This window comes from Rosa chinensis, chromosome 3, assembly GCF_002994745.2.
Source record: "Rosa chinensis cultivar Old Blush chromosome 3, RchiOBHm-V2, whole genome shotgun sequence".
NCBI lineage: Eukaryota > Viridiplantae > Streptophyta > Magnoliopsida > Rosales > Rosaceae > Rosa > Rosa chinensis.
Genome location: NC_037090.1, coordinates 23858410 through 23878177, shown reverse-complemented (window position 1 = coordinate 23878177; position 19768 = coordinate 23858410). Strand labels below are relative to the sequence as shown.

Sequence of the window (19768 nt, the reverse complement as noted above, 5' to 3'; positions counted from 1 at the left end):
TGCAGAATGGCAAAGTTTGGACTATGCAATAGTTGGCTATGGCATGTTTGCCCCTTGTGGCCAAAATGGAGGAGATTAATGTCCCACTCTCCCTTGATTTACAGGTCAGGCTTTGGTCTCATTTTAATTTGATGTTTCTTAAACTTCTAATTTAGTTGTTTCGAGTCCTAAAGATTTGAGCTTTCACACAGGTGGCCAGGTCAGAATATGTATTCGAGGCTATAACTATTCAAAGAATGGAGCTACTGGTTTTGAGCACATTGAGATGGAGAATGCAAGTAGTTGCTCCATTTATCTGAACTATTCTGATTTAGTTGCTGAGACAAGAGGGTTGTTTCCCTACTAGAAAGAACCCTGTCTCAACCCTAAAATGTTGCACTTGAACATTTGTCTGCAATTTTGTGTTTATGTAGGTGCTTCTGTTCAACGATTCGTTTTTGGTACGTTGAACAAAATTATGTTTTTACAACTGAGGGTCATCCCTTTCCGGTGTTAAGTAGGCAGGCTTCTAGGAACCTACATCCAAACTAGGTATTGCTTCTACCAAAGTGCATACTTTGTTATTCTTCAAGACAGTTGCTTTACTTTTACAATATGGCTTTGCATCTATAAGTTATATTGCAGAATGATACCAGCTTTTATAATATGTAAAACAATAACATATTTGGTTAACATTTCTTAAATTGTGGTTCCTACTCAATTGTATATAATATTCAGGAAAAAAAGCCACAAACTCGCAGTATCGCGCAGGCAGGCTATCTAGTTTAGTGTTTCATGATTGATAGCTTTTCAACCCTTTAAAATTGACAGATTAATTAATATTTTCCCAACATATGACAATGTAAATCATGCACTTGCATTGTTTCTAGGAATTCAATTGTTAACTTTCAGTCAAAATAACGTAAATTCATGCACTAACATTTTTTCTAGGAATTCAATTGTTAACTATCAATCAAAATAACATCGGGGTGGGATGTCGATGTCGACGGCTCAAGGCTGTTTCTTTACTACTGTTTGATTTTGTGGTGTGTAGTTCTGCCTTGGTTGAGTTTAGGCTCTAGGTTGGGCCATCTTTGGGCCAGACTAAGTTGTGCTAGGGTTTTGTTTTAAGAGCTGATTTTAATCAATTTATTTTTAATAAGGCCTTACCTTTACTGGTGGATTTAGTGGGTTTCGGCTCAGCCGTGCACTTTATATGTTTTGTTATACCTTGACCTTTGTGAAGTTACATGTGTGGCAAGTTCAGCCTAGTGGCCAGTATGGAAGTATACTAATTGTGGTCTTAGGTGGATGTACTGGTTGATTTGTTGGATTATGTAGTTTTATTTTGATCAAGATTTTGTTAGTCTGTAGTAGTCATTTTATCAAATGTGCAAGGAAGTTCTAGAATGAGAATTATTTGCTAGGGATTTGATTCCAATTAAGCCGAAAAGGCAAAAGCATCGTTTATTGTGCTTCGGGAGCTTATGCTTTGGTGTATGTAATATCCTGGTGCTGACTTTGTATAGTCGTGTGAATATTAATGAATATTCCCCTAAAAAAAAAAGATGGAATTTATATTCTTCAAATTTTACGGAATGAACCGCAGCTTATATCCAACACATAGCTATGCGTCTTACCTATTAACCTATTAATCCAAACAAAAGTCACACAAAGTTAATATATTACAATAACCATATTACATAAACGACTATTATATCCAACACATAGCTATGCGTCTTACCTATTAACCTATTAATCCAAACAAAAGTCACACAAAGTTAATATATTACAATAACCATATTACATAAACGACTAGCACAACGATATGCTACACTACACAACATTTATAGTACTAGGTAAAAAATAAAAAATAAAAAACAAAAAACAAAAACAGCAGTAACAACAACGACTAGATGTGGTGATAACAACGAAAAGACGCCCAAGTGAGGCTCAGGCATTATAGAGTCCAACTACATTCGAACCAATTCAACGCCTTGTGTTTACGTAGACGTGTCTTCTATGATTACCAAATCTCTGCTCCAACTGAGGGAATATCTTGAAAAGAATACTACACATAGCTCTGTAATACCATTTCCTCCATCTTTTGCAAAACAAAAGTGACCCAATGACAATTCCAAACCCACATGTAAATCCAATTTCAACACAGATAACATCCCAATCAATCTCATCTCCAGAATTCGGATCACTTGAGCTTCCATTTAAAATTGGTGGCGGCAATACTACATCCGATGTCAGAGGAGGCCCCCATAATCCTTTATTACCCTCAAAGGAGGTACTTGGAAATGTCGAAAACTGAGTGTTGGTTGGGATCCTTCCCGTCAATTGATTATATGAGACATTCAAGTGCGAAAGGAAATTGAGATTTGCAAACTCGGGGGGAATTTGGCCGCTCAAGTGGTTCTTTGAGAGATCTAAGGACTCCAATTGCCGCATCTTACCAAATGATGATGGGATTTTTCCGGTGAAAGCATTACCGGATAAGTTGAGAACATGTAGTGATTTCAACTCTCCAATTTCCTCAGGTATTGATCCGTTGAACTTGTTGGAGGAGTAGTCAATCAAGGTGAATATAGTTAAAATCTTAACCACATCCAATTCTAAACCTTTGATGATAGTTGTAATTGTATCTCTATAATAAAAGTCAATATATGTTTCTCTATTATATGTTTCTCCACCATACGAATAACATTCTCTAAGAGTTGGATTATTCTTGCACCGGTGATTAGAAGAAAATCCAGAAGAAAATCCAAGGTTAGTTGGAGAATCATCCTTATTAGACACCATAGCCTGCCATGTTAGAGACAATCTTCCTGGCATATCACCACTGAAATTGTTGTGAGCTAAATCTATTATTTGAAGCACAGGCCATGTGCCATTGGTCTTGGGACATCCAATGCTTCCATAAAACTTGTTGGTCCGCAAAACAAGGACACACAATGTGGTTAAGCTCATTAAAAAGCATGGAAAAGTATCAGCTATGTTATTGTTTCCAATGTTTGAAACCTCTAACTTTGAGCAGTTGACAAGAGATTTTGGAAACTTGCCTTGTATCTGATTGTTACTGAGGTCTAGAGTTTGTAGATTGCAACCCTTGAGAAAATTATCAGGAATTGTGCCACTCAGGTTGTTTCTTCTCAAATCAATGACCACATGTGAAAGTGATTGAGTCAAGCATTGGGGAATGTTTCCACTCAAGGAATTATTGGACAGATCAAGAACATTACCCCTTGTATTGCATATTGATTTTGGAATGGCTCCGTGAAAGTTATTGCTTGAAAGAGAAAGGTAAGACCCAGAAATGAAGTCACCAATGTCAGTCGGTATACTAGAGCTGAAATTATTTCTTGAATAATCTAGATAACTACTACTTAAGAACAAGGGGAAATGTCCCTGAAGCTGGTTTGAATGAAGATCAATCGATGACAGAACATAGCTAGAATTAAGTAGAGGAGCTTCTAAACTTTCCAAGGAGTTACAAGAAAGATTTAGTTCTTGAAGAGAATCAAAAATCCAAATCCAATTGGGTATCTGTCCTTGAATCTGGTTGCCCGAGAGGTCCAAGTAGGTTAAATGGGATTGAAGCTTGTTGGAATGAAAGTTCAGAGAAGATAAAGCAGAAGTGGAATTAGGAAGAGGAGCTTCAAGACTTGCCAAGGAGTTGCCAGAAAGATCAAGGGAATTGAGAGATTTGAGACTGAAAATCCAATTAGGTACCTCACCTTGAAGCTTGTTGGAATGAAGGTCCAGAGAAGATAAAGCAGAAGTGGAATTAGGAAGAGGAGCTTCAAGACTTGCCAAGGAGTTGCCAGAAAGATCAAGGGAATTGAGAGATTTGAGACTGAAAATCCAATTAGGTACCTCACCTTGAAGCTTGTTGGAATGAAGGTCCAGAGAAGATAAAGCAGAAGTGGAATTAGGAAGAGGAGCTTCAAGACTTGCCAAGGAGTTGCCAGAAAGATCAAGGGAATTAAGAGTTTTGAGACTCAAAATCCAATTAGGTATCATGCCTTAAATCTGGTTGTTTGAAAGGTCCAAGTGGTATAATATGGACTGATTTCTCAAGAAATCTGGGAATGCTCTCAACTTGTTAGAAGCCAATATCAAGTGGCGAATCTGAAGGAAGGAGGATTTACTGCCATTGTAATCAAACAACATGCTATTGTTGGAAAGATTAACCGATGATAGATTTCTGGGCAGCCGTGGACCATTAAAAGGGAAGCCACTGAAGTTGTTTGAAGAAAGATTGAGAAACAGAAGCCCGTGAAGATTGAAGATAGATGTTGGTATTTGTCCTTCCAAATTGTTGTTTTCCAAATAAAGGGTGTCAAATAAGGGCGAAGAGGTATTGGAAAATTCAGGGACTTGACCCGAGAACCGATTGTGGGAGAGTGTTAATCTTTCCAGTTTGGGAAGAGAAACAACAGATGAAGGAATACTCCCATTGAGTTGATTAAGTGACAAGTCAATCTCCTGCAGAGATTGAAGCTTTGCAAGGGAGTCACATATAGGGCCTGAAAGACGACAACCGGACAAGCTCAACACCCTCAGATTTGGCAGCGAAGATGATATGGCTTCGCACCAGTCACTCCCTTGTCCTGATAGCACTACTGAATCAAGATATAACTCTGTAAGCTCTGTGAGGTTCTGAATTAGCATGCTTAAATTCTGGTTCTCAGCAAAAGAGGGGTAGGAATTACTAGAGAGATCAAGAGTTATCAGCCTTGTTAAGCGTGAAATCTCAATGGGAATAACCCCAGAAAAAAAAGCATCACTTAAATTCAGATACCTCAACTCTGTAAGCTTTCCAATTGCAGATGGAATTGAAGAGCTTTTGAAGTTGTTATCGGCCAAATTGAGGCTCTGAAGATGTTGAAGTTGAAAGAGACTGCTTGAATTGTCAATGCTGCATGAGATAGACTCGTTGCTGATGTCAAGACCAACAACACTCCCAATAGTGCTGCAAGTGACACCGAGCCAAGCACAGCATTCGGTGCTCGAATTCCATGTGATAAGCTTGGAGGATTCGGAAGAATCAAATTCAAGACTTTGTTTGAAATGGAGCAATGATTGTTGCTGGGCTTCAATACAGTTGCTGTGAACTGCGGGGATGAGGTTAGTAACAGTGGTAGTGATTAAGAAAAGGAGGAAATGGAGCAACAGAGTTGGCATGTTTTAAGCAAAGGTTTAGATGCAGGCACAAATGTGTTGTGGGAAAGTGATAATTGGAAACTGGTGATGGTTGTGGACTGGTGGTTGCTTTGTAAGGTCATGGAATCGGAAAACGAGTCCATAAGATCTGTGATTAGCTTGACTTTCAAGTCCTCTCCTTTCTATCCATCGGCAACTTCCAAGAAAAACGAGACGGTAGGAAAGTGGAACTATTAATGCTATTCCGTGACTATAACTTTCAAGTCTTCTCTTTAAAATTGACGACAAGAAAACACGTCCTATGTATTGCTTTCAAAAAGATATGGAACTGACCGCAATGTCTTTTAAAAGGTGGAATTGGAAAATGCCTCCATGATATAGAGATCTATACTAATTGGCTTGACTTCAAGTCTCCTGCTTTCTATTCATACTGATGGATCTATTATTTTACCCTTACTTTTGGGATGGAAGATGACCGGAAGGTTATATGACAAGGTAACAGTGTTGTTTTTGAGGGGAAAAAAAAAGAGTATTCTCGTGATCACACGACAAAGTATATATATCAGTGCTGAACTTTAATTGCTTATTTCATATCGATAACTTTAATTTGCTTTTCACACAACAAAAGTAGGTCAATAGAAAACTTTTGAATTTAAATACTGTTTCTTTAATTTGGTTGATTTCTTGTTGGCCTGACTGGACTTGGAAGTTTTTTCACTGGAATGCATTGCACATTTGCACGTAGGAAAGTGAGGACTGTTTTGTTTTGTTCACTAATAACAAAATTTTACTAAGCAAAATAAAGCACAAAATGAGAGGGATGACATAAAAACCAAAACTCAATTGTCATCAAACAACTGAATAATTCCTCTTAAGCAAACAGAACAATGAAAAAGCAAGCAGAGAAGCAGCTAAAATCCAAATCATGCTAAACAGACCTGTTGAAGTCAGTAAGTACTACATTAAGGGGTGTGAAGTGAGGCAGCCGCCTCAAGCCACGGTCCTCCGGAGGTCTCTGAGGAGGATCTAATGTTTCAATGCATATATTTTTCTTTATTTATTAATTAAATATAAAATCTTTGCAAAATTTAGTATTATGTTGCATTCCCGGCCCGTTAGCGGTACAACCACGCTTTTCTTTTCCCAGCAGCTAAAAGGTTCAACTGCGCGTTGATGGCTTTAGTTTTAGCTTGCCTTACACCATCTCTATCTATCATTTACTTCACTTTTTTGCTTTCCTCACAAATCTCATGAGATTTTTCCGTTGACCAGCTTGACTTGAGGTCTTTCCCCTCTTGTGCAACCAGCTGGAAAGTTGGGTGGAAGGAAAAAGGGAAAAGGGGACGAACCAAATAAAAGTTGAGAGGTAGTTTTGTAACCTCATCTGAGGCCGACTTCAGATCACAACAACCATGAGGATACCTCTTCCACGCTTTCAACTCTAAAAACAGCCTGCTTGGCAAGTGTTGATTAACTTTTCGAGTATGATAACAGTTCCCCTTCTTAGATAGATACTCGCTAGGTTGAATCATCACAGTACTTTGAAGAAATTATCACATTCTTTCTAACATACGAGTAGCATATGGAGTACAAGTCACGAAATTTTATAGATCACCCACAAGCAGAAAATAACTGTAATCAGGATTGATAAAATTTTTGCCCAAGTGAAGCTAAACGTGTATACAGTAAAACCAGGAGGGCATTGACTGTGAACATAACAGAGCAGAACAGTAAAACACCAATATCTATGTCCACAGTAACCCGCTTAGAACAAGTTTTCTGCCATGTAATGCAGCTCAAATGTTTTACAGTATCACGGCTCGATAAAGCCTCTACAAAGAGCTTGCCTGAACCGATCAATAGATACAATACTACAATACAATTTATAGACTACCACCACGTAGTGCGAGCACTAAATGAAGGACAAAGCCACCCTCAATGTTGTAGTCTTTTGCAGTTTTGTCAACTCCAAGCTGCTTGCCAGTATAAATCAGCCTGTGGGCATTTCAAACTCATTAGATGCTGATCTCTTGAAAATTGGCCAGTATCATATACACATGAAAATATTAACGAAGACAGAGAATAATAACGCACCAATAATGCTGATTAATAAGACTTTATTCTAGCAAGTCTTCTTAAGCTATTAAACACAAAATGCAGTTGATATCCCAAAACAGTTGTCAAGCTAATATGCAAATATACCGATTACATGGTACCCAAGATTCAAATCATACAGAGCACCTAATACTCCCAAACAGGAATAGAAATTAAGTCAACCATAACTCCACCAAACGTCAGTGGACAAATAATCTTGGCCACTGAACAAATCTAAGTTCTATGGAAAACCATGACAGCCTTTTGAAAGTAAAGAATAAGTCAATGCTAATACAACTTCCAATAGTGGTGAAAGACAACCAAACACTAACCAATGCATTACTCATTGCCTCATTCAAAACAAAGGCTCAAAGTATGGAACAGATTATTCATTTTTCTTCTTTTTCAATTCATAGAAACTCCACAGGCAGCAAAGCAAAAACAATGTAATATTTGCAGGGATGATAAAAGGCATGAAAAACAACTAAACTAAGAGTTCAATTTATTAACATGTAATGCATACTAGATAAACTCATAAAAGTACAAAACCAGACATAACTCAAGTTTAAGTAACTTATTACTTTAGATAGATTGAATATGAGAAGAAAGAGAAACAAGTACCTTTGTTGCACTGGAGGAATTCCCTCTTTCTCCTCAACCATTTCCTTGATTTGGTCAATGATGATGGATTAGTAGTACCTAGGTCTGTGTTACAATGTTACAATGGACGCAAAATGGACAACACCAAGTCACCCCACCATATTAAGGTGGACTCCATTTAATGTCAATAGTCTATCAAACATACCAAAAACCAACACGTACTGCCTTATCACAAAATGATAACATTTTTGCAGTAGGGTTGAGTGTAACTAATGGGTTGAGTTTGTCAGAATTCACTGCAATTGATATTAGATAAGTAAAAGTTTCAGAGTGATAGAACAGAATACTACTATGACACTTGAAATTAATCTAATCTATCCTCCATCTATCCATGCCATCTGAATTAATGCTTGGATACCATTCAATAACAGCTAGATGGACTACTTTCCTATAAAAGCATGAAGGTACTAGATGCAACTGTCTGTCCGAGAAACTTTGACCAGTGGGATTCCATGACCCTCCCTAAAGGTATTAGATGAAACTGTTTAAGGTGCTCTGACCATTGAGTAGGAACATACATGAGCACTCCCTATTTCAACATAAGAGATGCACCAGTGTCCAACTGTTGGTGGCTCCATATATCGACAGGAACACTTTCAAGAAAAAAGTTTGTTAAAGAAACATGTCACCTGTTGGCACCAACTCAAATGACACCTTGAGATCAATAAGCAAAGTTCTGAAGTAAGGCAGGTTGCATACAGACTGTGGGGAACAAAAATAAGTCTTTGCAAAAGGGTTTATCACACCACCAGCTACAAGTAAACCTTAAAGCAAACAAGAAACAAATAGGCAGGTTTTAGTTTTCATTTTTATGGTAACCAAACACCATTAAGACCAGAGAATGATTAAACATATCTTTGCAAAACTTCAGGAAATCTTACTCTCTTACTCTATCAAAAAGGCCACAGAAGCTATACCCTTCATTTAAAGTCCCAACTGGCAAAACAATTATCTTTTAATTGTTTTAAAAATAAAGTAGAATATTTCAGCGTCAAATGCGCATTAAGCTTGTCAGTAATTGTTGAAAGCATACCTCTGTATATCCTCAACAGCTTGTTTATGTCGTTTTGTCTGAAGTTCTAGAATGTGAATTAGTGTTACCCTAGCCTGCATGATAAAGACATAAAAATATAAGAAAAGTAGTCCCGTATAACAACCCAACAGCTTATATTATAAGACCCAATATATCATACCTGATGGGGCCGCAATGAGTTCAGACGATGATGCAAGTTCTGGAATATAAGAGATATTTCTTCCACTCTCCTTGCATATTGTGATGGTCTCTCCACAAGAATATCAGCAAGTTCAAAAATGTGCAGCTGCAATTCTCTGTTAAGGGACCTCAATTCCTTCTTAAAATCTAAAACATAGTACAACTTTTATCAGAATGGAAAAGTGGGGGACAGCCCAAAAAAAAAAAAGGGCAAAAACAATCAAGTACTAACATACATACATATAAAACTGGAATAAACACCAACATACAAACTTGCAGTTCCTAACTTCCTATTCGTTTCTTGTAGAGAATTATCTCAAAGTCTAACTAAACCAGACAAAACAACTATAGCAATACCCGCAAGTAGTCAAGAAATTCATACATTCCCCAGAAGTTCCTTATTTCTGGTAATCATAGTTTGGCCATCAATACCTGATCTGTCAAGACAAAAATAGTTAGTATGGGTGTGTGCATTCCCAAAGGCTAGAAAAACTAGGTTAATAAGTTGGAGATGTGGATGAACATTTCTTAAAGGTTGCTACTTCTCTTGCCTTTACATTGAATAGTTCCTGCCAAGAATTTTCTATATATGTAACATATTTGAATACCTCTCAGCCTCATAACACAAAGTGAAGATTCCCAACATAGTATCTATGTCCCAGCTTACCAGAGAAGAGTCTTATTAACTTTTTTTTATTAAAAATACTAATTACCTAATTCCACTGACCCTAAGGAGAATCTGCTATATAGGTGATTGAATCAAGATGTTCAAATCAACTCCTACGTGTCAGACGTAGTTTTTTCACAGGACACAAACACTAAACTAGTGTGAACTACCTGTCCACTGCATGTACACTAAAGCTTTTGTCTTAATAAAGATTCTTTCTTCTCAAACAAAACAATAAAACAAAGTAAAGAAAGAAAGAAAGAAAAAGTGAACGATTAAACTAGCCTGGAGATAGACGTACCAATATTTGGGCCTTTTGGGTACAGTTGACGCACTTCCTGTTCTTCCAAGCTTGGAAGCACATCAGCCGTCTATATAAAATAAACATGAAACTTTGTTAAAAATAAATTACAAGGAAATAATAGAGATCAAATCAGATATTGATAACATTAGCACAATATTCTACAAGAATAAGCTTATTTTGTTAAAGGATAATCCAAAACTCAATAGTCAAAAGTCAAAACTTGCAACTTCAAATGCATTAATATTGCATTCCTGGCTTAAGGAACTAAATGACGTGTTACGTCCTCCAAACAATAAATTAAACAATATATATAGCTACGACAATACTTATCGTATCCAAATATTAAGCAACAAAGCAACTTTCAGATATCAAATTTACAATCTGCATATATATGTGGAGAAGAAGGTAAAGAATAGGAAAAGCTTACGGTGTAATTAGCACCATAGCAAATGATGTATGGCATTTACATAGCTAAATTAAGAGTTAACCATGATGATTAGGAATTTAAGACTACAGTTTCAGAGTCTAATATGAATAGCTGATCAATAGTAGAATTTATATAGTCCAATCTTGGAAATGTGAGTACTTGAGTGTCTTCCAAACCTAAAAGTGCAATACTTTTACATAGGTAATTCTCATTAGTTAAGTACCTCAAAAGTTCTTCTTCTTCTTCAATTGCTTTCTTCTTATCATGAGATAGCTTCCCAACACGTGCACCTAAACTTTCTTGAATACGTACTCTCATTCAGCGTCTCTTCCAAATTTTCAAGCTCATCCAGAATCTGTAAGAATATTAAAAATAACGTGTTAACCAGAAGGGTCACTACCATCCTGCCTCCAAGACTGAAGATGAAACAGATCTTCCCCATTTCTCAACTACCAGTAAAGGTTGGCAAATAGGTTCTGAGGAATATTTTTTACCTGTTCTGTTCTTTGTTCATTTCGCGAGATCTGAGTTTGTTGCCCTTGAGTCAATCTACCTTGAGAGACGTCTTTAGAACGAATAGCATCTATCTCTTTCTTCATATGAGCAATCTATAAGCGAAACAGTGAAGACATGACAAAAATTATGATAATAAGTAAAAAACTCATAAGTGTCTGTATAAACAAGTTTTTATCATCAATTCTTTGTCTAACTAATTCAATTTTCAAATACATAGAATATTGAATGGCCCAGAAATCACATACCCATCAGAAATACCAAACCCAACCTAGGAAATTTGAAATAATAGAGATAGGCAATCAGCTTCAGATTTCTTAGCCCTCAGCAAACAAGATTTAAGCCTTTTTATGCTCCAATTTGAAGTGCCAAATTTTCCAAAACAAATACAGAACCAACTCAAAAACAAACACTGAAAACAAAATCGAACCAACATGAGAGACAGAAAAGATGAGAGAGCAAGTGCAGAGAGAGGGTTGATTTCTTATGTCGCGAGCAACTACTGAGTGGTATTTCTTATGTACAGTGACGGGCCTTTTGGGCCGTAGCTTTCCAGTGTTCTTGGGCTCTTGATCAGAAAAAGAAAATCTTGGCACTAACCTTGTACGGATGGTTGGATATTTGAAAACAATCACAAAACAGAGCAATTACCTGCTCACACTAAACAATATTTCATAAATGTTAAAAACGTAAAGCGATTACATTGCAAGAACGATTACAACATAGATTACAACACCAGACCCAAAAAAAAAAAAAAGCATTACGACAGAAGAAAAAAAAATAATTACATTATAATCATGTGATGAAAATACGGAGGAAAAACACCAGGGGAGTCTCCAGCACAATGGAGTAGAGCTGCATGCTTGGTCTGCCTAACCATTTAATCGTCTCCAATACCTTTGATTTATGTAAACATGCCTTCTGTGATTACCAAATCTATGTTCCAGCTGAGGGAATATCTTGAACAGGATGTTAAACATCGCTCTGTAGTACCATTTCCTCCATCTCTTGCAAAACAAAAGTGACCCGACCGCAATTCCAAACCCACATGTAAATCCAATTTCAACACTGATAACATTCCAATCAATCTCATCTCCAGAATTCGGATTACTTGAGCTTCCATTTAACGTTGGAGGTGGCAATACGATTGCTGTCAGAGGAGGCCCCCATAATCCTTTGTTACCCTCGAAGGAGGTATTTGGAAATGTTGAAAACTGAGTGCTGGTTGGGATTCTTCCCGTCAGTTGATTATATGAGACATTCAACCACGAAAGGAAAGTGAGAGTTGCAAGCTGCGGTGGAATTTGGCCGCTCAGGTGGTTCTGTGAGAGGTCTAAGGACTCTATGCTTCTCATGTTACCAAAGGATGATGGGATTTCGCCTGTGAAAGCATTACTGGACAGATTGAGGACATGTAATGATCTCAGTTGGCCCATTTCCTTGGGTATTGTTCCGTTGAACTCGTTAGCAGAGAAGTCAATCGAAGTGAAGCTTGATAAAATTTTTTCAAGATCCATATCTAGACCTTTGCTTGTAGCTGTTACTGCATCTTCATAACTCATAGCGAACCCAAATCTACCATCTTGTGACCAAAAAAAGCCAAGGTAATTTCGGTCATCATCTCCATTAACCATCATTGCCCGCCATGTTGTCAATGATGTACCTGGTATTTCACCATTGAAACTGTTATGAGCTAAGTCTATGATTTGAAGCTTCGGCCAGGTGCCATTGGTCTCAGGACATCCAATGGGTCCATAAAATTTGTTGGATCGCAACATAAGAACACGCATGGTGGATATGGTCTTCAACGGGCAGGGAAAGGCATCTGTTATTTGATTGATTCCAAGGTCTAAAACCTGTAAGGTTGAACAATTGGCTAGAGATTTTGGAAATTGACCTTGTATCTGATTTCTGCCCAGAGCTAGAGTTTCCAAACCACAACCTTCAAGAAAAGTATCGGGGATAGATCCAGTAAGATTGTTTCTCCTCAGATCAAGGACTTTAAGCGAAGATGTCTGAGTCAAGCATTGGGGAATGGTTCCACTCAAAGAGTTATTAGAGAGATCAAGAATTACATGACTTGCATCGCATATTGATTTTGGAATTTCCCCATACAAGTTACTGCTTGAAAGAGAAAGGTAGCCCGTGGGATAAATGAAATCACCAATGTTAGTTGGTATACTAGAGCTGAAATTATTTCCTGAGTAATCCAAATAACTACCACTTAGAAACAATGGTATTTGTCCCTGAATCTGGTTTGAGTGAAGATCAAGTTTCTCCAGATTGTAAGTAGAAGTAGAACCAAGTAAAGGAGCTTCTAGACTTACCAACTTGTTACAACATAGATTTAGAGTATTGATCAGAGGAAGCTCCCAAATCCAATTGGGTATCTGACCTGGAATCTGGTTGTCTGAAAGGTCCAATTCGGTTAAATAAGATTGATTTTTCGGGAAACTTGGGAATGTTTTCAACTTGTTAGAAGCCAAATTCAGCCTCTGTATCTGGGGGGAGTGCAGTGATGAGTTGGTACCATTATGATTGAACAACAAGCTATTGAAGGATAGATCAAGAGAAGAAAGATTTCTCGACTCCTGAAGGCCATAAAAAGGAAAACCGCTCAAGTTGTTTGAAGAAAGGTTAAAGGAACCAAGCATCGGAAGATTAAAGATAGACACGGGTATTGATCCTTCCAAATTGTTGCTACTCAAATCAAATTCGTACAGCAAGTATGAAGAGACATTAGAAAATTCAAGCAATTGACCAGAGAAGTGATTTCCCTGAAGTAGTAAGCTCTGCAGCAAGGGAATAGAAAAGGGAGACAATGGAATACTCCCGTGGAGTAGATTGTAGGACAAGTCGAGATGCTCAAGCTTGATGAGTTTGTCCCATTGAATAGAATTAATCGGACTAGAAAACTTGTTGGATGACAAGTCCAAAGACCACAATTGTGTTAGGTTTGCCAGTGACTTTGGAACTGCTCCTGTGAAATTGCAATCTGAAAGATCTAATTTAGACAGCAATTTAAGGTTGCCAATAGAGTCCGGCAAGCCTCCTGAAAACTTGGTCCTGGATAGATGTAGGGATTCGAGAGATCCATTCTTTGGAAACTCCGGTAAGGAACCACGAAGCTCTGAATTAATTGACAGGTCAGCAGACTGTAGTGTAGGTACCTGGAATATCTCTTTGGGAAATGCTCCATGCAAGGTACAATCAGTGAGACTCAAGGAAATCAAGCTTGAAAAATTAGCAAAGAATTTTGGAACCGGAGCAGAGATGTAGTTTCCATCCAATATTAACATGGATAGAGAATGCAGCCTGGCAAATGATTCATGAATAGGGCCTGAAAGATCACAGTAGGACAAGGTCAACTGACTCAGCTTTGGAAGTGAAGATGATATGGTTTGGCTCCATAGAGATCCCTCAGCCGATAGGTTTATACGACCAAGATTTAACTCCGTAAGCTCGGTAAGGTTCTGGATTAAAGTGCCTAAATTCGGCTTCTCAAGTTTTAACTCCCTACTCGAGTAATAGATAGAGAGATCAAGAACCTTCAACCTTGTCAAGCGTGCAACCTCAATGGGAATTTGCCCAAAAAAAAAAGCTTTACTTAAATTCAAATACCTCAAATTTGCAAGCTTTCCGATTGCAGATGGAATTGAAGAGTCATTGAAGTTGTTATGGGCCAAATTGAGGCTCTGAAGATGTTGAAGTTGGAACAGACTGCTGGACTTGTCAATGTTGCATGAGATATACTCGCTGTTGAGGTCAAGTCCGACAACACGCCCATTAGTGCTGCAAGTTACACCCAGCCAAGAACAGCAGTCGGTACTCGAATTCCATGTGATAAGCTTGGAGTAAGAGGAAGAATAAAATACAAGACTATTCTTGAAATGGAGCAATGATTGTTTCTGGTCTTCAATACAGTTGCTGTGAACTGCGGGGACGACGTTAGTAACAGTGGTAGTGAATAAGAAAAGGAAGAAATGGAGGAACAGAGTGGGCATGTTTTAAGCAAAGGTTTAGACGCAGGCACAAATGTAGCGTGGGAAAGTGATAATTGGGAACTGGTAATGGTTGTGGACTGGTGGTGGCTTTTAATAGGACATGGAATTGGAAATTGCGTCCATAATATATGTGCCAGCCTTGACTTTGAAGTCCTTCCTCTCTATCGATGGGCAACTTCCAAGAAAACTGAGACGCTGGGAAAGAGGTATTTCTCATGATCAATTATTTTGATGGCTACAATTGTAGCAATTTATTTTCTTTATGGTTTTTTTTGTGGTGTATTTGAGAATGAATGAGTCAATACATTCAAAGCAATTATTGATGTCTCAGTCTGGTGTATTTGTGGCGTATTCGGAAGACTTGGTTCTGACTGTCTCAGTCTGGCCGACAGTCATATACAGCAGGAAATGGAGAAATGCCTTCCATAGTTTGAAGTTTCTTCCTTGGATATTATTATTGCACAGCAATGGGAATTCAGGACTTGGGAATAGGTTGAATGTGGGGAAGGCTGGAATGAGTCTGAAAGTGACCGAAGTTTCATCCCTACAATAATACAGAGCTACTTAAGCTGGTCGATGAAAGCTCAAAGGTAATAAGAACATTCCTTCTTTTCAGTTATTTAGTATATATGTTGAGAATTTACTAGATAATAAGTACATTTTATAACTCAGGGGCAACTTACCCCTAGCCAAGAACAGCACCAGCAGTCGGTACTTGAATTCCAAGTTATGAGCTTGCAAGAAGAAGAAGAAGAATCTAATATGAGACTTTTCTTGAAATGGAACGATGATTGTTGCTGGGCTAGGTTAGCAACACAAGCAATGATAAGCGTGGTACATGGCTTACTGCCGCACCGATATTAATGTCTCTATTAGGTGTTAGATGTTAAGTCAAAATGTCTCGGTACAACTAGGAATAAGTCAGCCACTTGTGAGTTGAATTTTTATTTTCGCTTTCTTGACGTGGGATCTTCACTCTTCAACCATTAGCAAAAGGAAGAGATGGAGGTAAAAAATTGTCATTTCTTTTAACAAATTTTTAGACACAAGCACAAATGCAGTGAGGGCTTTAACCAAGTGTTGATGGTTGCTTTTAGAAGGTAATTGAAATTGGGGAAAAAAAAAAAAATTGCCTCCATGAGATAATCTGTGATTGGCTTGAGTTTCAAGTCTTCTCCTATCTATCTGCAATTTCCAGAATGTGATGAAAGTAGATGCGTGCTTTGAGGTTCCAACAAGTTTCGCCGTACATTGAGTTCTGATAGGTAGCGGATTCAAATTTCTGAGAATTGTAGTTGGATTGACTTTGAAGTCTTCTCCTATCTATCTGCGATTTTGTAGGCAAGGCCAGGGCTTTGGCAATAATCCAGACCTACTCTACTTGGTTTTGAGATTGACAAGGTGACCGATGACACTTGTGTGGAAGTCTTTCTACACAAGCTTGACTCGGAAGTCTTTCTACACAAGCTTGACTCGGAAGTCTTTCCACACAAGCTTGACTTGGAAAGATGTGAAATCTTTCAGATCTTTCTGCAACCAGCTGGAAGACTGGGCTGAAGGAAAAAGGGGACAAGTCGCACTCAACGTGCTCAGTGGTCCTGATAATAAGTGTCGACGAATTTCTGGGTTTCGAGAAGGATTGAAGGATTAGTTCCATAGCTGGAAGATTTCTGTGCCTGAAGAAAAAAATGGAAAGCTTGTAATCTAATGTGTTATACAGATGCCAATGCCGGTAAAAATGTCTGCTGCTTGTGTGAGAGAGCATGACCAACTTTTCCAAATAGAAGTTCAGCTCTATTGGTCTACTTCTAAAAATGACCACGAGCAGTCATGTTAAATTTCTAGTCTTTAATTTGATACAGTGAATGTTACGTATGCTCTCTGTGCAGCTGTGCTTACCATCAACAATCACTCTCACCATTCTAAAATATTACATGTTTCTGTCATGTGCCAAGTTGTAACCTCATCTGAGGCCAACTTTAGATCGCAACAAACATGAGGACAAAACTTGTGTTATTAACCAAAAGTTAACAACAGATCTGTGTGATTTCGATTGCCCAGATTGCTATACTGTTAAAATTCCATTGCAGAATCATTTCAGTCTGCCATCTCTGAGAATGTCAATGCTGAATCACATACTTTCAACTCTAAACAGCCTGTTTGGAATGTGCGTAGCTAGACTTTTCCAGTGTGACAACAGCTCCTCTTCTTAGATTGATAATCACTAGGGCAGAGTTATCACATTACTTCGAGAAATTATCACGTTCCTTCTGAAAAGTATACTTCATCTAATTTCCTGACACACATGTATCATATCGAGCACACGCCACCATGGTTTATAGATCATCCACAAGCAGAAAATATTTGTAATAAGGAATGATAAAATTTGTTGCCCAAGTGAAGCTAACCTAGTATAAATAAAAGCAAGAGTGCATTGACAGTGAACATAACAGAGCAGAAAGGTAAAAGTGCAATATGTAACACCAATACTTATGTCCACATTAACTCACTTTAAAACAAGTTTTCTGCCATGTAATGCAACTCAAAAGTTTTAAGAGTATCAAGACTCGATAAAGCCTTCACGAAAGAGTTTGCCTGAACCGATCAATAGGTACAATAATAAGATTATATTTATAGACTACCACCACGTAGTGCCAGCACTAGATGAAGGACAGAGCCACCCTCAATGTTATAGTCTTTAGCAGTTTTGTCATCTCCAAGCTGCTTGCCAGCATAAATCAGCCTGCAGAGATTTAAAACTCATTAGTGCTGATCTCTTGAAAATTGGCCAGTATCATAAACACGTGAAGCCATTAACTAAGACAAGAATAATAATGCAGCAATCATGCTGCTTAATAAGACTTCATTCTAGCAATTTAAGCTATTAAAAATAATGCAGCAGGTGATGGTCCAAAACAGTTGTCAAGTTAATGGGCATCTGCACCAATTATATGGTACCCAAGATTGAAATCGGACGGAGCACCTAAGAGTCCCAAACAGGAATAGAAACAAAGTCAACTATAACTCGACCAACCTGTGGTCAAAACAATCTTGGCCACTGAACAAATCTAAGTTCTATGGAAAACCATGAGAGCCTTTCGGAAGTAAAAAATGAGCCAATGCTGATACAACTTCCAACACTAACCAATGCATTACTCACTGCCACATTTGAAACAAAAGCTCAAAGTATTGAACAGCTCAATCATTTTTCTTCTTTTCCAACTATAGGAACTTCACAGGCAGCAAAGCATAAACAATGTTATATTTGCATGGATGATATTTGCAAGACATGAAAAGTAACTAAACTAAGAGTTCAATTTATTAACATGTAATGCATACTAATGCTAGATAAAAGTACAAAACCAGACATAACTCAAGTCCAAGTAACTTATAACTTTCAAATGATAGAATCTGAGAAGAAGGATAAAAAAGTACCTTTGTTGCACCGGAGGAATTCCCTCTTTCTCCTCAACCCTTTCCTTAATTCGGTCAATGGTGTCAGTCGGTTCAATGTCAATCTCAATTTCTTTCCCGGTAAGAGTCTTCACCTTAATCATAGTTCCTCCCCTCAGCCTCAAAACCAGGTGAAGAGTTGACTCCTTTTGGATGTTATAATCTGCAAGAGATCTACCATCTTCCAATTGCTTACCGGCAAAAATCAATCTCTGTTGATCAGGAGGGATGCCTTCCTTATCCTGAAAACACGGGTATATTACATGGCTGCATATAAAGGAAAATGTAAATTAAGGACAATTTCAAGGAACAGCAGATATCGGAGGTCAAAAACCATGTTTGATCATAAAATTTCACATTATACATCTAGTGCTTTCGTCATGATAAGTAGTTCTTTGATTAGACTAAGCTTTTTTGCCATCATGTATATCAATCAGTTCACTGTTCCGAGTAGCTACTACACAAACCTGATCATTGATCAAGTTCTTGTACAGCAACAGAATTGCTGAACAATACGAAACACTATGAGCACGAAGGTTTAACCATACAATTAGGAATGAAAAATAAAAAAGTAACTCCTTTATGCGGGAAACTCATTGATTAACAATCCAGTCTATAACCCTTAATCTCCCAAAAGGCCCAATTTCTGGCAAAAAAATCACAGATTTCCTTTAACAATAACAATAAACCTAAACAAACAAATAGACAGGGCCCAATAACTCAATTCAGAAGCCCTAAACCTAGCTATCAAATTCTTCCCGCACCAACTTCTCTTCACAACACCCAAAAATCATTCAGTCCCAAACAAAACACACCCAAAAAAAAAAAAAAAAGGGCTGAGATAACTACAAATCCATATGATAATAAAACCCGAAAACAAGATTATATACAGAAATTACAACCCTAACTTCAACAAGAAAACAACACCCTAATTGTGTTGTAGGAAAAATCGTGTGGATAAATTAAATATCTGGTAGATATGAAAGAAACAGAGAAATCAATGAAAAAGATGAAATTGGAGAGAGAGAGAGAGAGAGAAGAGAGTACCTGGATCTTGGCTTTGACATTATCGATGGTGTCGCTGCTCTCAACCTCGAGAGTGATGGTCTTCCCAGTTAGAGTTTTCACGAAAATCTGCATGTTTCTTTGTTTCGGTCGTCTTTGCTCCCTCTCTCACTCTCACAGAAACAGAGCAAGACTCTCTACTTATTTATTTCGCATCTTCTTTTCGAAATAAAAATGAATACTTGAAAAGAAAATTCAGTTATAAAATGTGATTGGG

General features: G+C 37.8%; 5 protein-coding genes across 6 annotated transcripts; all 5 read right to left on the bottom strand.

Annotated features, from left to right (window-relative positions):
• Positions 1 to 1968: 1968 nt before the first annotated feature.
• LOC121052293 (receptor-like protein 33) lies at positions 1969 to 4008 on the bottom strand. Its single transcript, XM_040517007.1, has one exon. It carries the CDS (start codon positions 4006 to 4008, stop codon positions 1969 to 1971), a length of 2040 nt encoding a protein of 679 aa, XP_040372941.1.
• A 3-nt stretch (positions 4009 to 4011) lies between these two features.
• On the bottom strand, positions 4012 to 5172 carry LOC121052292 (receptor-like protein 35). The gene has a single exon (XM_040517006.1). It carries the CDS (start codon positions 5170 to 5172, stop codon positions 4012 to 4014), a length of 1161 nt encoding a protein of 386 aa, XP_040372940.1.
• A 1608-nt stretch (positions 5173 to 6780) lies between these two features.
• On the bottom strand, positions 6781 to 11115 carry LOC112192208 (mediator of RNA polymerase II transcription subunit 7b). The gene is made up of 8 exons (XM_040517005.1): positions 11011 to 11115; positions 10829 to 10871; positions 10676 to 10692; positions 10087 to 10156; positions 9099 to 9265; positions 8939 to 9012; positions 7867 to 8669; positions 6781 to 7146 (listed from the first exon to the last, which is right to left on the bottom strand). Exons 1-7 carry the CDS (start codon positions 11113 to 11115, stop codon positions 8567 to 8569), a joined length of 579 nt encoding a protein of 192 aa, XP_040372939.1. The 3' UTR covers positions 6781 to 7146; positions 7867 to 8566.
• A 663-nt stretch (positions 11116 to 11778) lies between these two features.
• LOC112194327 (receptor-like protein 7) lies at positions 11779 to 15184 on the bottom strand. The gene is made up of 2 exons (XM_040516551.1): positions 14651 to 15184; positions 11779 to 14545 (listed from the first exon to the last, which is right to left on the bottom strand). Exons 1-2 carry the CDS (start codon positions 15031 to 15033, stop codon positions 11902 to 11904), a joined length of 3027 nt encoding a protein of 1008 aa, XP_040372485.1. The 5' UTR covers positions 15034 to 15184; the 3' UTR covers positions 11779 to 11901.
• A 2234-nt stretch (positions 15185 to 17418) lies between these two features.
• LOC112192214 (ubiquitin-NEDD8-like protein RUB2) lies at positions 17419 to 19721 on the bottom strand. Of its 2 annotated transcripts, none has more exons than XM_024331864.2 (3): positions 19534 to 19719; positions 18469 to 18753; positions 17419 to 17776 (listed from the first exon to the last, which is right to left on the bottom strand). In XM_024331864.2, exons 1-3 carry the CDS (start codon positions 19551 to 19553, stop codon positions 17665 to 17667), a joined length of 417 nt encoding a protein of 138 aa, XP_024187632.1. In that variant the 5' UTR covers positions 19554 to 19719; the 3' UTR covers positions 17419 to 17664. The 2 variants fall into 2 exon arrangements, with proteins under 2 accessions (XP_024187632.1, XP_024187631.1); XM_024331863.2 differs by having other exon boundaries at positions 17448 to 17776; positions 18469 to 18728; positions 19534 to 19721.
• Positions 19722 to 19768: the final 47 nt, after the last annotated feature.

Coding starts and splice junctions, on each gene's coding strand:
- LOC121052293 (XM_040517007.1), bottom strand. CDS start 4,008: ATGATACCTAATTGGATTTTGAGTCTCAAAACTCTTAATTCCCTTGAT.
- LOC121052292 (XM_040517006.1), bottom strand. CDS start 5,172: ATGCCAACTCTGTTGCTCCATTTCCTCCTTTTCTTAATCACTACCACT.
- LOC112192208 (XM_040517005.1), bottom strand. CDS start 11,115: ATGAAGAAAGAGATAGATGCTATTCGTTCTAAAGACGTCTCTCAAGGT. Junction 9,266..10,086: donor CCCAAAAGGCCCAAATATTG/GTACGTCTATCT, acceptor ACTATGTTTTAG/ATTTTAAGAAGGAATTGAGG. Junction 9,013..9,098: donor ACTCATTGCGGCCCCATCAG/GTATGATATATT, acceptor TTTATCATGCAG/GCTAGGGTAACACTAATTCA.
- LOC112194327 (XM_040516551.1), bottom strand. CDS start 15,033: ATGCCCACTCTGTTCCTCCATTTCTTCCTTTTCTTATTCACTACCACT. Junction 14,546..14,650: donor GGAAAGCTTGCAAATTTGAG/GTATTTGAATTT, acceptor TTACTCGAGTAG/GGAGTTAAAACTTGAGAAGC.
- LOC112192214 (XM_024331863.2), bottom strand. CDS start 19,626: ATGCAGATTTTCGTGAAAACTCTAACTGGGAAGACCATCACTCTCGAG. Junction 18,729..19,533: donor ATGTCAAAGCCAAGATCCAG/GTACTCTCTTCT, acceptor CCGTGTTTTCAG/GATAAGGAAGGCATCCCTCC. Junction 17,777..18,468: donor ATTCCTCCGGTGCAACAAAG/GTACTTTTTTAT, acceptor AAATCTCTGCAG/GCTGATTTATGCTGGCAAGC.